At 48.0% G+C, this 17,696-nt stretch overlaps 1 protein-coding gene across 2 annotated transcripts in view; it reads right to left on the bottom strand.

Moving 5' to 3' along the window:
• Window positions 1-9,038, bottom strand: part of LOC122393106 — a 35,656-nt gene extending 26,618 nt beyond the window's left edge. The window contains exons 1-3 of one of the 2 annotated variants that reach the window (XM_043388746.1): window positions 8,039-9,038; window positions 6,641-6,719; window positions 3,832-4,013 (exon numbers count right to left, since the gene is read on the bottom strand). In XM_043388746.1, coding sequence (XP_043244681.1) covers window positions 3,832-4,013; window positions 6,641-6,719; window positions 8,039-9,020 — 1,243 coding nt within the window. In that variant the 5' untranslated portion in view covers window positions 9,021-9,038. The remainder of the gene's footprint in view (window positions 1-3,831; window positions 4,014-6,640; window positions 6,720-8,038) is intronic. The other variant, XM_043388747.1, reaches the window with a different exon arrangement.
• Between the last annotated feature and the right edge of the window lie 8,658 nt (window positions 9,039-17,696).

Raw genomic sequence — 17,696 nt, forward strand, 5'->3', positions numbered from 1 at the left:
TGATTTTTGAAAATGCATATTTTTAGGATCCATGTGAATTCCTGGTTCATTCTCTATCGATCGGCAAAAGTTGCGTTAAGATTGGTTCAGAAACCTGGCCGTGATAAACAGTCTAAAATGTATCTGCAATTTGCCCGTTTTTACCCCCCTCTACCCCCCTATTGACATTTTTTTTTTTTTTAGAAATGTAGATCTCGTTGAGCCAAATCGAATGCCGTTTGAATTTTGAAAATCGGCCGGTTAGATCTCGAGATATCAAGGGGGGTCGTAAACAGCCCCCCCTGCCACTAATATGGGGTAGCCAGGAGCCTGCCACTAATAGGGTTAATGGGGGTGCATTTCTAGTGGATGGGGTGCACCTGCACCCCTTTCATATGGAAAGTTACTTCCCTTATTACAGTTCCCGGTATTGCACCTGATCAGGGAACTGCCAGCAGACGAAGGAACTATTTCTGGATGACAGGCGAATAGCCAGCCCCTCACGCAAGGAGCGGAGCTCGGTCCCGTCCAAAGTGGCCAACAAAGCAGAGACAGAGGCAGCATCACATCTTCCATCAAAGAACTGGTTTCTGGCTTGGAAGATGAGCTCCATCTTTGTATCCGAGTCGGTGCTGTCAGGAATCAGCTGGTCTAATGGAGTGAGACGACTAGCCATCGTATCAGAGCTGCCTGGTCCTCGTAGCATTTGCACCGATTCTTCTCGATTGGACTCTGAATTCTGTCCCTCCTGCTTATTAGGTACTTGAGGCATTGCTATGTAGCACAGTTTCATTATCCATGCTTTGCAAACAGTGCCATAACAACACAGTTAATTAATCAGCAAGATTCTTTGCAAGTCCCAATATAGTTGAGTCGCACGCGATCTGAGTGCAAAAATCAAGAACAAGTGTCAACTTGTTCCAGTAAAATATTTTGAATATTGACCTAAGAAATGAGTAATTTCCAGATAAAATAATAGCGAAATCAGTTTTCACTTGCCAATAAATCTCACAGATATTGAAGCTCCACTATTAAAGGAACATTTTAGTATTATTACTAAGTGCTCGAGCGAGGAACATATTGAATATAATTAGATAAATAAAAGAAGTTGACCTTTTCCTCGACATCAAAAATGTAAAAAGCCTAATATTATATTAAAAAAAAACGGTTTTTTAAACCGTTTTTTTTTAATATAATATTAGGCTTTTTACATTTTTGATGTCGAGGAAAAGGTCAACTTCTTTTATTTATCTAATTATATTTTATAACATTTTAGTATATGCCATTATTGATAAAACTTCTTAGCCACGCAATGCCAGCGCAAAATAAAGAGACACTGAAAACACGACCAAGCACTCCGATTTACCATAGGGAAATGCATAGAAAATGTATGTCTCAACTGCGCCAAATATACAGACAGTTATATACCTACATGTGACGTCATGATTAGCCCGACCAATCAGAAGCAAGTTGTTTTCAGTCACAAATAATTAATTTCTGAGCTAACTAGGCATTTTTTTAACAAAATGATTTTAAATTAAATCATTAAAAATTCTGAGCTTTCTTATTTTACCAAAACATACAGAGCATGCAGATAGGTCCCAACCCTATTGTATTGTAGCTGAAATCACTAATCTATTGAAACTCATCGTCAAAATTGTTCTATATATTACAGGATATAAAAAGCGGCCACATTCAGAGTTCCTCACCATGAGACCACCTAGCAACCACCGGGAACTCAAAAAGAAGAACCAGCTACCAGCCTCCTTCCTTCATCGCCGCCCTCACACCGCCATAGTCAAATTAATTCACTCTCTGCACGCCTTTACCGGACACTTTGTCTCCAATCCGTCACCGTTTAGACGGACGGTGAGTGAAGATGAACAATGAGCTAGTCATTCTCACAAGACAGCCGGAAAACGGATGAAGTGAAAACCAGTCTTGAAGTGAACATTAATGATGGATCTCCATGTTCAAAGGTGTAATGCATGCAACCCGTGGGTGGCGAATTATTCAGGAGTTAAAGCGGGGGCTATGTGCCTTGAATTTTTATCGACGATGGTGTGATGTCGGGAGTTGAAATTCATTGAGATTAACCCTCGCCCTGGCAGGGGGGGTCGATGCGACCCTCCCCTAAGGTTTTTCGAAGATAGCGTAAAAACGGCGGCGAGCAGCGCCGCCAAATTTGGCCAGCCTATGGGGCAACCTTTTTACATATGACCTGAAAATTTCAGGTCCGAGTGACCTAGGGTCAGGTCACCAGGTCAGAAAAACCGGTACAAGGTCATGGTCAAATTTCAATTTTCTTTTTGCACCTGTCCAACTCACAGTTTTGGACTGATTTCCTTCAAACTTTCAGGATGTGCTAATTTCACCGAGTTGTATAACATATAGTTCGGGTTTTTTGAGGTCACTGACCTGAGGTCAGTTAGAGGTCATTACGTCGTAATGTTAAGCCTATGGGAAAATACTAAATTCGGAAAATGCTGGAGATATCCGGTTCGTTCCATCACTTTTGTGCTTTGAAACCACAGTACTTAACAGCAGGTCACTTGGTGCTTCTTTGTTTGGTGTACTTATGCATGGGTCAGGTCAAATGAGGTCAACTGAGGTCAAATGACGTTTTTGCCAATAACTTGGCACATAATGACGCTAGAGCTTAAAAATGGTATCATTGTGTTCCTGGTGATCAGCCGAATCGAATGATATGCGATATGATGCAATTTGGTTAACTTAAACATAATTTATAAATAAGTTTACTTAAAATTTAAGAAAAACTTAAAGTACACTTAAGCAAGCTAAAAAGTATTTCATTCGACGCGCCTTGACGTGCTGAGTTCACTGGTGCTTTTCTTTTTGCTCTATCTTAATTAGATCAAAAGTTATAAGCGAAAAACTTTTGACCTGTTTTTAGCGAAATTTTTACATTTATACCCCCCAAACCCCCCCCTAAATATTGACCTAGAGCAACCAAATTTGCACAGGGGCGAGAACTCCAGGGGGCCCACCTACCTACCAAATTTGGTGTTTCTAGGTGCCATAGAAGCCAATCGCCAGGGGGGGGGGGTCGCATCGACCCCCCCCCCCCCCTGCCAGGCCGTGTTATGAAAAATGCCCTGCCAGGGCGAGGGTTAAGTAGCGTAGGAATTACGAAATGAGTCTCTTTTCAGATAACTCTTTGATAGTGCGTATTGCTCTCCTACGAAAACCAATGATAGACGTTTTGCAATAAGCCAGAGTCCTGTGAGGAGTCAGCTGTAAAATCACGAGTTAATTGTAGAGGTTCGGACTTTTATTTCAAAGATCTTATACTTTCTTCGAGACACAATAACAAAAAATAATGCGCGTATTACAAACGGATTTCGGGCCACCGATCAACACGACAGCTAATTTTAATGGCGCATTTACTTGCTCCTGTTTCTCGCAATTCGCCGTGAAAGATAATCAATTATCAGTAACCGACTCAGCAATAAAGATGCATGCGCCGTTGCCAAAGTCCATGCCCGATGGCCCACCGAGTATCCATAATTAGGAAATCGCCGGTAAGGTTATCAAATATTCAAACCTTACAACCACCAGCAGTTCATTCTCTGTCCATACCTTATCCCAGCACTTGACATAAGTCATAACCATGCCTGGGAACCAGCAGTTGACCCTCTATCCATACATGGGATTGGGAACCGGCAGTTGATCTCTGTCCATGCCTTTGTCCCTGCACTTGACATAACCATACCAGGGAACCAGCAGATGACCCTCTATCCATACCTGGAAACCAGCAGCTGAATGGGAACCAGCAGTTGATTCTACAAAATACTCATACCTTAACCCCGGCAGTTGACCAGACATCCATACCTGGGAACCAGCAGTTGACCCGTCCAATCCCGGGCGGCGGCAGCAGCGGCTGTTCCCCGGGCACGAACTGCATCAGCGCCGTGAGCAGCGTCAGCAGGAGTGGTGAACACCACGCGTACAGCGAGTAGCGGACGAACCGCTCCCGCTGCTGGCTGGTCCGGGATGGAGCGGCGCGCAGACGACTGCGAATGAACACGGAACGAGGGCGGTGATTGGTCGGGAGCTGTGCGCAAGCTGCTGGCAGATGTTAGTGGAAGGTTGGTTAGTGTCTGTGATTGGTGGACAAGATTTTGAGGTTATCGATAGTTAACGCTAATTTATAGATAAGCTACGTTACAATATCAACCTATCTGATGTAATGAATAGCGAATCATACAGAAGCTTCCATAGAGCCGCGGAATCGGAAATTTTCATCGCGGAGATAGCTCAGACTATTGAAAACTTGTTGCCATGCAAGCTAAGCAGACAAAATAAGATTGTCGGTAAACTTATCCATTCTGAGTGAAAATACATTGAGCGCCTATGACAAACTCTACTGAAGTCGAGACATTTTCTGACCGCATTTCAAAGTTAGTGAATGTGCGCCCTGCTGGGGGGGGGGGGGCAGATTCTGCCCCCCCCCCCCTGTCTAACTTCCGAACCGATGGTCGCAGGAAGACGGGGAAAACGGCAATCGAAAGCTCTCAACAAGGCGGATCTTAAGAGCCCAAATTTTTTTGCTATAGTAGGTCAGAGTTCAGGTCAAGGTCAGGTCAAGGGTACAAAATGCATGTTTCTACAGTATCGGCCTTGCACCGTAGTTGCCGAAGAATGCACTGAGACTGATTGCCCAAAACGTGTTCTTAGACTACCAAGACAATATTCGTTGCATACAATGTCATTCAAAGGTCAAGGTCAAGGTCAAGGTCAGGTAAGGTCAGGTCAGGTCACCAAAAACAAAATATAGAAAAGGGCATGTGCGACACATGTTTTATGGGTCATTTTACTCATAGAATTCAAAAGGCACACTCAATAAGTGATTGGACCACCTCTGGATGAATTTCAGGTCAAGGTCAGGTCAAGGTCAGGTCAAGTGAGGTCAAATTTTGAAGTTGGTTGTTAAGGCCTAAAAAGGTGTCTATCTGATGCAGTTTTTCACGGCGAATCGAATGGTGCTATTTTTGTTTCCGTACGAGGTTTAGAACTTCCAAAAATTTCATTTTTTTCAAAAAATTTGTGTGTCGTGACGTTATAAAATTTTTAATAACTCCCACATTTTTTAACCGATTCTTCTAAAAATTGGTATGTAGGTGCACATAGACCACTTCTCTGACATATATTTCGGTTTTTTCGATACACTCAAAATTTTGGATTTTATAATTATTTTTCCAAAAAAGTCAGTTTTTTTTAAATTTGGGCCCAAATCCAAAATTTTCAAAAAACCGAGATAACCATTTGATAGACAAAGTAGAATCACGTATAACCTTTTTGTTACGTCTTGATTCCTTTAAAAGTGAAGATGTTAGCGGCGTTTGAAATTTTGCCGTTTTTTGAGGCGAAAATGGCGAACATGACGTCACTAAAACGTCAATTTCTCAAAAAGTTTCCGACGGATTTCGCTCAAAATTTCAGGGAACGTGTCAAATTGAGGTATAATAAGGTACTGAAAGTTTGACGTCGCTGGCGTAACGCGTTTAGAAGTAATTTGCGAAAAACGGGAGGGGGCAGATTCTGCCCCCCCCCCCCCCCCCAGCGGGGCGCGGGTTAACAGAAGCACTCCTCACTGAGCAATTTGAGATAAATTCTCCACACGTATACTAAAGACGACGCTAACAATTTGCGACACGTTTCCCGAGCTCCAATAAAACGTAACCTTCAAAAGATTTACTGCACAGTTCATCGTCCTACATACATACATGTCCCGTTGAGAAACAGCACTCTAAAAATCTCCAGGAATTGGCTACCTATATGTCACCGGGTGTGACCATTTAGCCCAGTCGACTGGCGCTCGTCGTAGAACAGCCACTGCAGTTAACATGGAAAGGCTGTGCGTTCTACGGAGCGAGAGTTGACTGACATTGTGTGTAATGAGGTGTCCATTCCGTCGAACGAGCCGGACATTTTTACACACTGGTGGACTGTGGACTCTTTCCATCCCAATCCAAAGAGACGGACAGTGCCAAACTGGTAGATATTTTCCACCAAATCCACAAGGCAGGCAGTGCCAAACTGGTGGACTCGCAGTTATGCGGCAGCGGAAATGAGGGTCCGGAGGCCGGCATTTCGGAGATGTGCCGAATAACGTCAGGCTGATATGGAATTGGGATGTGTTGTTGCCGAATTTGCCCAGCAGTGATGTCGTCACCGGGGCGAGAGCATGCTTGTGGAAAAATAGAAAAGTGTTTTATTTCATCATCGCCTTAATATTACTGCAAGTCAAGGCAGACTTGTTCGGAATAAGAAGATACATCATTAGGAATAATTAACAGATAAGATAACAGCCAAAATCGCGTCCATTAAAAATATTACCAAAATTCATGTCAGTAAAAAAAAAAAACTAAATGGCCCGATGATAGAATAGCCCAAACATGGGACAACGGCTACCCCTGATATTTGTTATAAACCGGAACATACTTAGTCGTGAAATGCGGAGGCCCTGGATGAACGACCGGTGCAGATTTAGAACGGCTTTCAAAGTAGGTATTAACGCTAAACGACAACATATGCCGGATGAATATTGTCGACAGCTAAAGCGACAGAAGCCTTAGGCTTTATACCTAGGTAGTCAAAGTCAATTACCTACTGCGAGCCAAATGCTGAGTTCCCTCACCTAAATGTGAGCCAGATGTCGAAACTCATCACGTTCAGCCAGAAACAGGAGGCCAGGAACGAAAAGTGCATCAGAAGACCTGTAAACAGAGGAAAGACAGTGGTTACTTATTACGTCACACCACAGCAGACCTTTTTTTGTCAGTAGATCAAAGTATCGCCCCCATAACAGCACCTTCTCAGGAATTCTACACGCTCATTCTGGTAAAATATGTAAACAGCTGCAAAAATAAATGCCGCAAATGGATGTGACTGATGTATCGAACTTGTCAAAGTTCCGAGTGAACACACCCCATGAATATTGATCACAAGTTGGGGTACATCGGCGCAGTGGCTGCGCATTCCTCGGCACGGTACCGTTATAGCGTGCCTTCCTTGAAAAGTAATGTATCGTGCGGTATTGCGTGCGATGTTTTGAACGTATGTAATTACTGTCCTTTGGAGGCCTGAATTGTCACTGCGTTGAGCGCGGTATGAGACGTCAGAACGACTTTGTCACACATCGCGTAATGCCTCGGCTAGAAAATTAATGCGTTCACTGCCTAAGGACAACACTGACACCAATCTGTGTAGCGGGGGCCTTGGCGAATGGCTTGAAATGCTCCCGTCATTTAGTGAAATGAATTAATGTTGAGCGAAATCATGGGTGAAGATATATCTGCAAGACTGCAGCAGCCGAGCATTAACCATTAATCCGCCAGTGCCTTTCATTTTGAGAATGAATGGCGCACTAACACCTCTTCCCCATACCATTTACGTCATTCATTCTAGCCACCTGGCCAATTTCAGACACAACGGATATTGCGCGCAATAAAACTGACCATTCACTACTGCACGAAATAAAGATAGATTACTTTCACCGAAAAGCACAATAGGTCTGCTCGCACTGGAGTTTGCTGAAGGTTTTCGGACAATCGTCAGTGCACAAACTTGATCAGTTGACAATGGAAACGCAGATAAATGAGTATAACACAAGAACGTGCATACAGCCAGCAAACCGTACCCACCTCTGTATTCTACATACATCCCATCACCCGATTCCCCCATCTTCCCCGAACTATATACCCTGACACAGACAATTGTAATGAATCCCTTTTTTACTTCAACGCATTTCCCATCATCCCATATGAACTTGTCATCCCCTGACATAGCTACAGCCTCGAGTACACTCCCGGTCGAGAGAAGATATTCCCCTTATTTCCCTACCCCACATTCCCCATATTTACTCACCTACGCCCTGACATAGCCCCAGCCTCGAGTACACCAATGGTCGGGGAATTCCCCATCCCCCATTCCCCATTTGAACTCACCTATCCCCTGACATAGCCCCAGCCTCGAGTACAGCAGCCGTCGGGAGAGAGAGGGATAACCCTTTTCCCATTTTCCCATGGGTACTCACCTACGCCCTGACAGAGCTCCAGCCTGGAGTACACCGCCGGCCGTGAAGACGCCATCAGACATCCCAGCGCCACCAACAGCGCCGCCGCGTGAGACACCAGACACCTGCCGTGCTGGTTCCGCAGCGCTGGTACCAGCAGGTGCACCAGCAGCACCCCCAGCAGGCCCACGGCCGAGCACGTCTGGAGAACGGTCAGTAGGGTGGGAGGACCGGGCCGAGGCACGGCGGCAGGACGAGGGTAGCAGAGAACGGCCATTAGACGAGGGCGGGGTCCTCCGTGGGGTGAGGCGACGGAGCGAGCCGTTCTTGGGATGGAAGATAACATGGTGAGTTCGGAGGAGATTGTACCCCCACGCCGCACCCGCTGCTTTCGATGAATGTTGTGGAGGGTCGAATGATGAAGATTTGACGTCTTGCTCTTCCGATGTTGATGTCTTCTTTCGCGACTTCTGACTGCTCGATTACCACCTGTGACCACATTGCGCCTCTTTGTCCTATACCTTACTGTAGATTCGTCTGCATTGTCCGCGGAACTGGTGGAGCTCACGCTGGGCTCAGGAGTGGGGGAGGGATCGGTCTCCTGCTCCTCATCACACTCTTCATACAGAACCCGATCGACACAAAACTCTCCAGCGGGTATCATAGCCTGCTCGGGCGCCAACAGTTGACCATCCTCCTGTAAAAAGAACCGATCCGGATGGGGGCGTGAGGCCTCTTCAGACCCTGAAGGGCTGGCATGAGCCTCAGTCTTGTCTGTTGCCTGTGAGGAACTGCCTTCACTCGCGGGTCGCTGCGGTGGTGGGCGGTCAGGCTCTAGTGGAAACACCCCTCGCGGTTCCTCCCCGGGCTCAGCACACGCCGGTACACCAGTTACCAGGCGGACAGGCTCAGTATCTAACAGTGGATTCTCCTCGCGGTGGAACACCGGCGTCCAGGGAGACTCGGCCGGAACACAGCGGAGTCCGCTGCGTTGGATCAGCATCCCTTTCGGACAGCACTTGCGGAAACAACGCCTCGCCGACCCACACCGGACTGCGGATTCAGCCGCTGTGAGTTTTCCGGCAGCACCCAGCAGTGGGATGTGGCAAACCCTCGCGGCTAGAGTCGGTATCTGGTAACCTCCGCTGTCTAGTAAGAGATCCGAGCAGTGACCTCCGACGGGGTACCTCGCGTCCCCGCGGCGGAGAGCGCCGTCCAAGAGTAGCGAGAAACTCTGACTTGGGAGGTCAGAGGTCAGCCAGAAGTAACCTCGCGCACAGCTGAGATTTCCATGAGCCGGTGGAGGCGGCGGAGGCGGATCGGTCTCGTAGACAGCGTTGTTGGAAGAGCTGCCCCTCGCGGATGATCCCGGCACCTCACGCCGGTAGCGGGTAGCATGTTTAACCGAAGAGCTGAGGTCGCCAGTCGCTTGATCCAGCAGTTTCCTCCAGGCGGTGTGATGAAGATGACGCAGTGTATGCGAGTCGAGAGGAGCGGGAGCACAGACGGGCTCCCCCTGGTCACCGTCTCGTACCAGAGCCTCCCCGGAGGGGCAGCATTTCAGGTGTCCACTGGACCGAGAGGACACGGTCGCTGGTAGCGTCATCACCACCGGTATAGTCATCATTAACAGCAGTGGCACCAACTTCACCAGGAGATGGACGGGGACTGGTGTGAGCGTCCTCTCTGAAACTGGCGTCATTGATGATTGGTGACCGTGTGTGACGGTAAACCGTCAGTCGACGTCAGCTGCGCATAATCACTTCACATCAGTCTTGATTAGCGCGCCGTACTAAGGCATCGAACTTCAAAACCTCCAAAGCTGACAATGCAATGAAGCTCGACGAGCGATTCAGCACCGTCAAAACTTGATCCAAACAAACGAGAAAGTATCAGATGACAGACACATGATCAAATCAACCTCATTACAGGTTACTCAGGCAGTTAGCCTGCCAGTTCCTGGTTCAGCATGTCCTCTTTAGTTTGCATAACTTGTCCTGTCCGGTTCATGAAGCCTGTCGTACAGTTCATTGTACACAATACCTGTGTTTTCCGGTCCATACAATTTGCACGAGCTCTTGTCCATCGAGCTGATGGACATTGAACATCCACCAACATCTAATGTCTATCAACTCCCCTCCTGAGTAGTCACCACATCACCACCAACAGTGATAATAACATCACCAAACAATCACCAACTGGTCACCAATCGATCGTCACTCGCCCCACGTGAGACACTGATTGCCTCCGAGAGACAAGCTCCTGTCTCCGTTGGTCTTCCGTCGATCTTGTCTCATATGTCGTTACTAATGACGGGACAAAGTACATCCCTGCCCGTAGCTGTCAGGCGATGGTCAGTGGCGGCGGCCAATATTGCGACCCAGGTAGACAACTATTGAACGGTGGTCTTTTTTCGTGATGCGGTCAAGAGTGACTCCGATGACAGTCATTGCCAGACGCAGTGCCGCTTTGCTATTATTGTCCATGTGTTGGTAATTTTACCGCTTATGTCATGCGACGTAAACCAAATGTCACATAAGATCACACAGGGTCTCCGTAGAATGCAACTGGTGGCTTCACTATCAAACGTAGGTAAACAAAACCGACACTTTGTCCAGTGACACCAGTCTCAGTGCTCTCAGCACTCTCACAGAGCACTGTAAGGAGCACCCGAGGCTCCACGCCGATCACCTCACAGCGGAGCACGCGGCACAGAACACCCCGCGTCGAATCCACAGACTGGGAGCGTTTCGGTCGCTGCCGCCTGAGCTACTGCTGACTGGACCGAGCAGCCTCAGTGCCGCGTGGCGGGGGATTGGTGAACTACGTCCTGTCCGGGCGAGCGATCGTGGGAGGGGGGTACTGGACGGGGGCAGAGAGCTGAAACCTGTAGGATTTGTCCCAAGAGAGACAATCTGATATGAGCCTGTGAGGAGGAGGACGATGTAGAAAAGACGTGAGGCAATGGAGAGAGAGAGAGAGAGAGAGAGAGAGAGAGAGAGAGAGAGAGAGAGAGAGAGAGAGAGAGGGAGAGGGAGAGGGAGGGAGAGAGAGAAGAGGGAGAGATGCGAGGAAGGAAGAAGACCCGATGAGAAATCATATCACGTCTCTCATTAGTCTCCCCATTCAGCGAACCTATCGTCATCATCCCTTCCCGCTCGAATATTCCGTTTACCTCCAAGGCACTTGTGGAGGCCAAGCCAGGTCATCAACGTGACGTCACACATCCCTTCCACTGCAAGCGAGGGGGCCGACTCGACTTCAAGGAAGCATCATAAGGCGCGTGCTGAGAAGCGTTCGATGACCTCCGAGTAGCTAAATGGGTCGGCCGGAGTAGGGATCCCCACGGGACCGGCACGCGTATTACACCGCAGGCCCAGCTATATGAGACGGGGGATAATCGAGTTAAACGAATGAATTGGACAGTGATGAGATGTCGATTCTGTGAAATCTAGATAAATGTATGTGAAGACGGGTCCCATGCAGAGTTGCTGGGGCCTGGAACGCTCACAGTAAGTACAGCAACTTCTCAACAGTAACTGCAGCTGCAGGCAAGCGACAAGTCCATAGATAGCGGGCACAGAATGTTGTCGCTGAATTGGTCTACCATTGTCGAATAATTCGAAAATCGTGGCTTATTCATCCGTCTCCTAAAACTGATTAAAGGAAACAGTCCACTTTCCTGAAATCAGTATTTTGCTATTGATTTATGATTTTTTATGCTCAAAATAATCATGAAATAAAATAAAACCTTTTTGTAAAAACAATTATTTTCTTTATTTTAATATAGGGCGAACTATATTCTATGTAAAATAATGTTTGACGCGGAAGCTTATTGCGCATTGACCAATCATATTGCGTAGCTCAAACCTACGAATACTGCATTGGCTGTAAGCAGCACGCTGATTGGCTGACGATGACGTGGCTGCATTCCTGTGCAAGGCACGCATTCTTCTACAAGGCACTCTTTTCGGAACGAGAAATGGAATTTCTTCGTCTAGGGTGATCGTTGAGCCGTAAAAGCTCCTGATTTGTGCTAGTCTCAGCTCAAGCTACGAAACTGCTATTCCAGCTCAAAACCCCATGTTAAAAGTGAACTATTTCAATATGAAATAATATTTTCGGAGTTTCTTGAGTGATATATATTGAAAAATTGATAGCAAATATTTCGATACTCGTAGTGGTACCTTTTTCAATGCGAGTGATGCACAGTGCGAGCTTTGTTAAGCACAACAAAATAACACAATTCCCATGCAATCGGTGGAGCTGGGTCCTCCAGTGCAGATAAAATAACCTATACGATACCGCCTTCCTAAGAACTTATACAATATCACTGTCTATCACGGAATTTTAATTAAATATTTAGACCAAGCGCTAATTTAATAAAAAGAGCGTCACTTCAGTTACAGGTAAGTCACACTTACACAAGGTGACCCCCCCCCCCCCTTTCTCGCGTGTTCGTTCAGCGTGCCAACCACTATTTTTTTAGCACAATGTCCCATATTGGGCTCAGCTGGACGCCACCGCTGTCGAGATTCATTGACGGGCGCAGCTGTCGGATCTCGATGGCCTCCCTGATTTTACGTTTTTTCCAGTGGGGTTCGATGGCTAGGGTTCTCGCCTCGGACGGGTTCAAGTCACCGCCACAGGTACAAAAGTGTCTGGCCGTCGCTGACGTATCGCAGCGTCCGTGCTTGATATCGGCGGTGTGCTCCTTCAATCTGTCCTGTTTTGGTCGCCCTGACTCTCCGATATAGCTGGAGCCGCACGAGCACTTTATCTCATATACGGCCCCTTTCTTCTTGCTCTGCTCCACGGGATCTTTGACGTTAACCAGGTGACCCCTCAATCGCTTGGATTTGTGAGCTACCTTGATTCTGTGTGGCCTGAGAACCTTGGCTATCCTTTCGCTGAGACCTGGGACGTAGGGCACTGCCACATAGGCTTCTTGGTCTCTGGCGGCGGCTTCCCCCTGTACGGTCTGGCTGGCGTCACGGCGTCTCATAGCCCTCTTGATAAACGGCTCCGGATAGCCATTGGCTACGAACACATCCCGTATCTTGCTCTTCTCCTCCTTCACACTTGACATGTCGCTGCAGACCCGTCTTGCTCTGGCTTCCATGCATCTTATTAGACCAGCTTTCATGGCCGCGGGGTGGCTCGAGTTGTACTTCAGGTACACGTTTGATGCGGTCGCCTTCCGGTAGACTGAGGTGCCCAGCTGACCTTCTGACCTCTGGACAAGAACGTCCAAAAACGGCAGTTTCTGGTCCACCTCCCGCTCCAGTGTAAACTGGATACTTGGGCAGAAATCGTTCAACCGCTGGTGGAACTCTTGCAGAGCTTCATCGCCGTGGGGCCACAGGATGAAAGTGTCGTCAACATAGCGTCTCCAGAGTGTGGGCTTCAGAGTGGCGGATGTCAGGATGGACTGCTCCAAATGTTCCATATAGGCATTCGCCAAGACGACAGATAGGCTGAGCCCCATCGGAGCGCCCTCCTTCTGCTCGTAGAATGCACCTAGGCATAGGAAGTAGCGGCCTGCTTGGAATGCCGCTACTTCCTATGCCTAGGTGCATTCTACGAGCAGAAGGAGGGCGCTCCGATGGGGCTCAGCCTATCTGTCGTCTTGGCGAATGCCTATATGGAACATTTGGAGCAGTCCATCCTGACATCCGCCACTCTGAAGCCCACACTCTGGAGACGCTATGTTGACGACACTTTCATCCTGTGGCCCCACGGCGATGAAGCTCTGCAAGAGTTCCACCAGCGGTTGAACGATTTCTGCCCAAGTATCCAGTTTACACTGGAGCGGGAGGTGGACCAGAAACTGCCGTTTTTGGACGTTCTTGTCCAGAGGTCAGAAGGTCAGCTGGGCACCTCAGTCTACCGGAAGGCGACCGCATCAAACGTGTACCTGAAGTACAACTCGAGCCACCCCGCGGCCATGAAAGCTGGTCTAATAAGATGCATGGAAGCCAGAGCAAGACGGGTCTGCAGCGACATGTCAAGTGTGAAGGAGGAGAAGAGCAAGATACGGGATGTGTTCGTAGCCAATGGCTATCCGGAGCCGTTTATCAAGAGGGCTATGAGACGCCGTGACGCCAGCCAGACCGTACAGGGGGAAGCCGCCGCCAGAGACCAAGAAGCCTATGTGGCAGTGCCCTACGTCCCAGGTCTCAGCGAAAGGATAGCCAAGGTTCTCAGGCCACACAGAATCAAGGTAGCTCACAAATCCAAGCGATTGAGGGGTCACCTGGTTAACGTCAAAGATCCCGTGGAGCAGAGCAAGAAGAAAGGGGCCGTATATGAGATAAAGTGCTCGTGCGGCTCCAGCTATATCGGAGAGTCAGGGCGACCAAAACAGGACAGATTGAAGGAGCACACCGCCGATATCAAGCACGGACGCTGCGATACGTCAGCGACGGCCAGACACTTTTGTACCTGTGGCGGTGACTTGAACCCGTCCGAGGCGAGAACCCTAGCCATCGAACCCCACTGGAAAAAACGTAAAATCAGGGAGGCCATCGAGATCCGACAGCTGCGCCCGTCAATGAATCTCGACAGCGGTGGCGTCCAGCTGAGCCCAATATGGGACATTGTGCTAAAAAAAATAGTGGTTGGCACGCTGAACGAACACGCGAGAAAGGGGGGGGGGGGTCACCTTGTGTAAGTGTGACTTACCTGTAACTGAAGTGACGCTCTTTTTATTAAATTAGCGCTTGGTCTAAATATTTAATTAAAATTCCGTGATAGACAGTGATATTGTATAAGTTCTTAGGAAGGCGGTATCGTATAGGTTATTTTATCTGCACTGGAGGACCCAGCTCCACCGATTGCATGGGAATTGTGTTATTTTGTTGTGCTTAACAAAGCTCGCACTGTGCATCACTCGCATTGAAAAAGGTACCACTACGAGTATCGAAATATTTGCTATCAATTTTTCAATATATATCACTCAAGAAACTCCGAAAATATTATTTCATATTCATTATAACTTGAGGAAAAGGTAACATGACTCTTAAGTCATACATTAGTGAACTATTTCCTTTAAACCCGCGAGTTGCTGGGGGGGCGTTAAACGCCCCCACTTTTTTCGCCGGGCCATAGCATAAAAACGGCGCGCCTGCGGCGCGCCAAATTTTGGGTACCTGTAGGGAACTGATTTAAGTGTATTGTGACAAAGTTTCAAAAAAATCGGTCGGAAAATTTTTGAGATATCGAGGTTTTAGTGACGTCATGATTTCTGAGTTTTCGACCAAAAACGGCATATGTTCAAAAAATCATATAAAATCACAGAATAGACATACAGACATGCCGTGAACGCCATTATACTGCCAATACCATGAACAATCAAATGGCTATCTTCGATTATTGATTGTCGTTCCGCATTTTCCAAAATCTTCAACTGAATCTTGGCAATTTCTCGTGACTTCTTCACGACCATGACACATGCATTTCTTAAATTGAACTTTTTGAGCCAAACACGTACACATATGATAAAATGAATGTCACCATCGTGTTCTACGCCCCAAATCACCCATAAAACATGTGTCACAGGCTGCGAATATCAGCTTTGATTTTCGGGGATATTTGCCTACCCGGTTGACCTGACCTTGACCCTGACCTATGCTTGAATGACCCCTACATGGAGCTGACACTCTTGTAGGCCTTATATGATGGATTGTGCACCGTTTTGACAGAGTTTATGACGAGAGGCGCCCATTGCGAAGTCCTGAAGTCCATGCTACTGAAAGCCCGATTTCAGGTGTTTGACCTGACCTTGACCCGACCTGTGACCTCAAAATTCAACTTTAAAGTACGCATCTGAAGCGTCTCGTCGCGTTCTTTCGTTTGCCGCCTCGTGCGTTTCGCTGCGCTTATTGGTTCTCGAGTTATCGGCTGGGGGCGTTTAACGCCCCCCCCCCCCCCCAGCAAACGGTGGGTGGCGAAATACCCCAGCAACTGCCGGGTTAACACATAGCTTGAAATGACCACTTGACCTGTCTTGTTGCGTGTCCCTCAAGCGTAACAAGTCACAATTTATTTGTCCTTCTGGGTACCTACTGTGTCGCGGCTAAACAGTCTCTGGGTCGTCTTCAGAGCGTATGAGATGAGCGATCGTCCCGCCAGGGCCCTGATGAAGGCTGTTATTTTCCCCCAGAGCCCAGATCGGGGTGACGCACTCAGTCTTGCCAGACGTGTTGTTTGCTTAGGGACTATGGGAGGGTATCAAAATCTTGAGATTACACGCGTGCGCAACCAAAGAATTTCGATTTGATGAATTGATTGAGTTCCGTTAAAACCAGTGCTTTCTGTAGGCCCCCCGATATCATGAATGACTCATCTCATCCATTTCATTTATCAATAGGTTGTCATTATTGAAAACTTAGGCTGGCTTATTTAAATAAGTAGACGTGTTTCCTTGCGCCTCCTGATCATGCTTCATGTTAAGTTATATCGTACACCTGTAGCTTGTAGCACAGGATGCAATAAATAAACTACTCCGATGAGGTTGTGACCAGGGCTGCGGAGTCGGAGTCGGAGTCGGAGTCGGAGTCGGTCGGAGTCGACAGTTGTGACCGGAGTCGGAGTCGGAGTCGGAGTCGATTTTAGAAACCCGAGCCGGAGTCGGAGTCGGAGTCACCGAAAATCTGTCGACTCCGCAGCCCTGCTAGGTCTGCGGAGTCGGAGTCGGGAGTTGGAGTCGGTCGGAGTCGACAATTCTGCCCGGAGTCGGAGTCGGAGTCGGAGCTGGTTTTTGAAAGCCGGAGTCGGAGTCGGAGTCGGAGTCGCCGAAAATCCATCGACTCCGCAGCCCTGGTTGTGACCCAATGTAACGTCTATCAACTCGCACGCTTTCATGACACCGATTCGCATTACCCAACTGATGTTCACACGTCAGTACAAATGACCAGTGACATATCATCACCACGCAGCGCCTGACTAATGATCCCATCTCCCACTCCCGATCAACAGTTTGTGACGTCAGACCGATGACGTCACATATCGTGCAGTACGCCTGATAACGTAAAACGGTGACGTCATATCACACGGTCCTGACTTTAAATTTAACCACTGCAGTGTAAAACGGCGATTTTACGCCGCGAGAGGGCTGAATAGAGAAACTGGGTGAGTACATAGCAGGCTTCTTAGTGTGAGCGTTTTGGGCTTTCAGAGTGCTGCCAAATCCAGCAGCTGCGTACCTCCCTCAGCTTTGAAATGCCGCGACATTTTGTACTCGAGTGAACAGGCTTGTAAGGGCTTGAGGAGGTCGTTCCATTAGCGTGAAGCCAATTCAGGTCCTCGCCAGAACGGATTTTCTCGGCGGGACCACATCAGTTTCGGTAGCGAATTCTCGGATGAATTTGGGAATCGCGGCAGACAGCCCCTTCTCCCCCCCCCCCCCCCTCAGCGCAGTGATATCATTCTCAGCTCGAGGTTCACTGCTGTGCGGTTCGTCTTAGACGTGGCACGCATGCAAACGGCATCACAATCGGTTCAAAAATGTCCACACCTAGCTGAGTCTCGGCTTCGTAATACCCGAGCGGGACCGTTTTCTGCAATCGAAAATGTATAGTCGTAGAAGTGACCGAGTACCCAATGAAGGGTAACTGAGAAAACGGCAAATAACATAGGCATGACTGGTTACAGACCGCTAGCCTTTGACTTCATCAGC

This window comes from Amphibalanus amphitrite, unplaced genomic scaffold (genome assembly GCF_019059575.1).
Source record: "Amphibalanus amphitrite isolate SeventyFive unplaced genomic scaffold, NRLGWU_Aamphi_draft 000515F_arrow, whole genome shotgun sequence".
Lineage (NCBI taxonomy): Eukaryota > Metazoa > Arthropoda > Thecostraca > Balanomorpha > Balanidae > Amphibalanus > Amphibalanus amphitrite.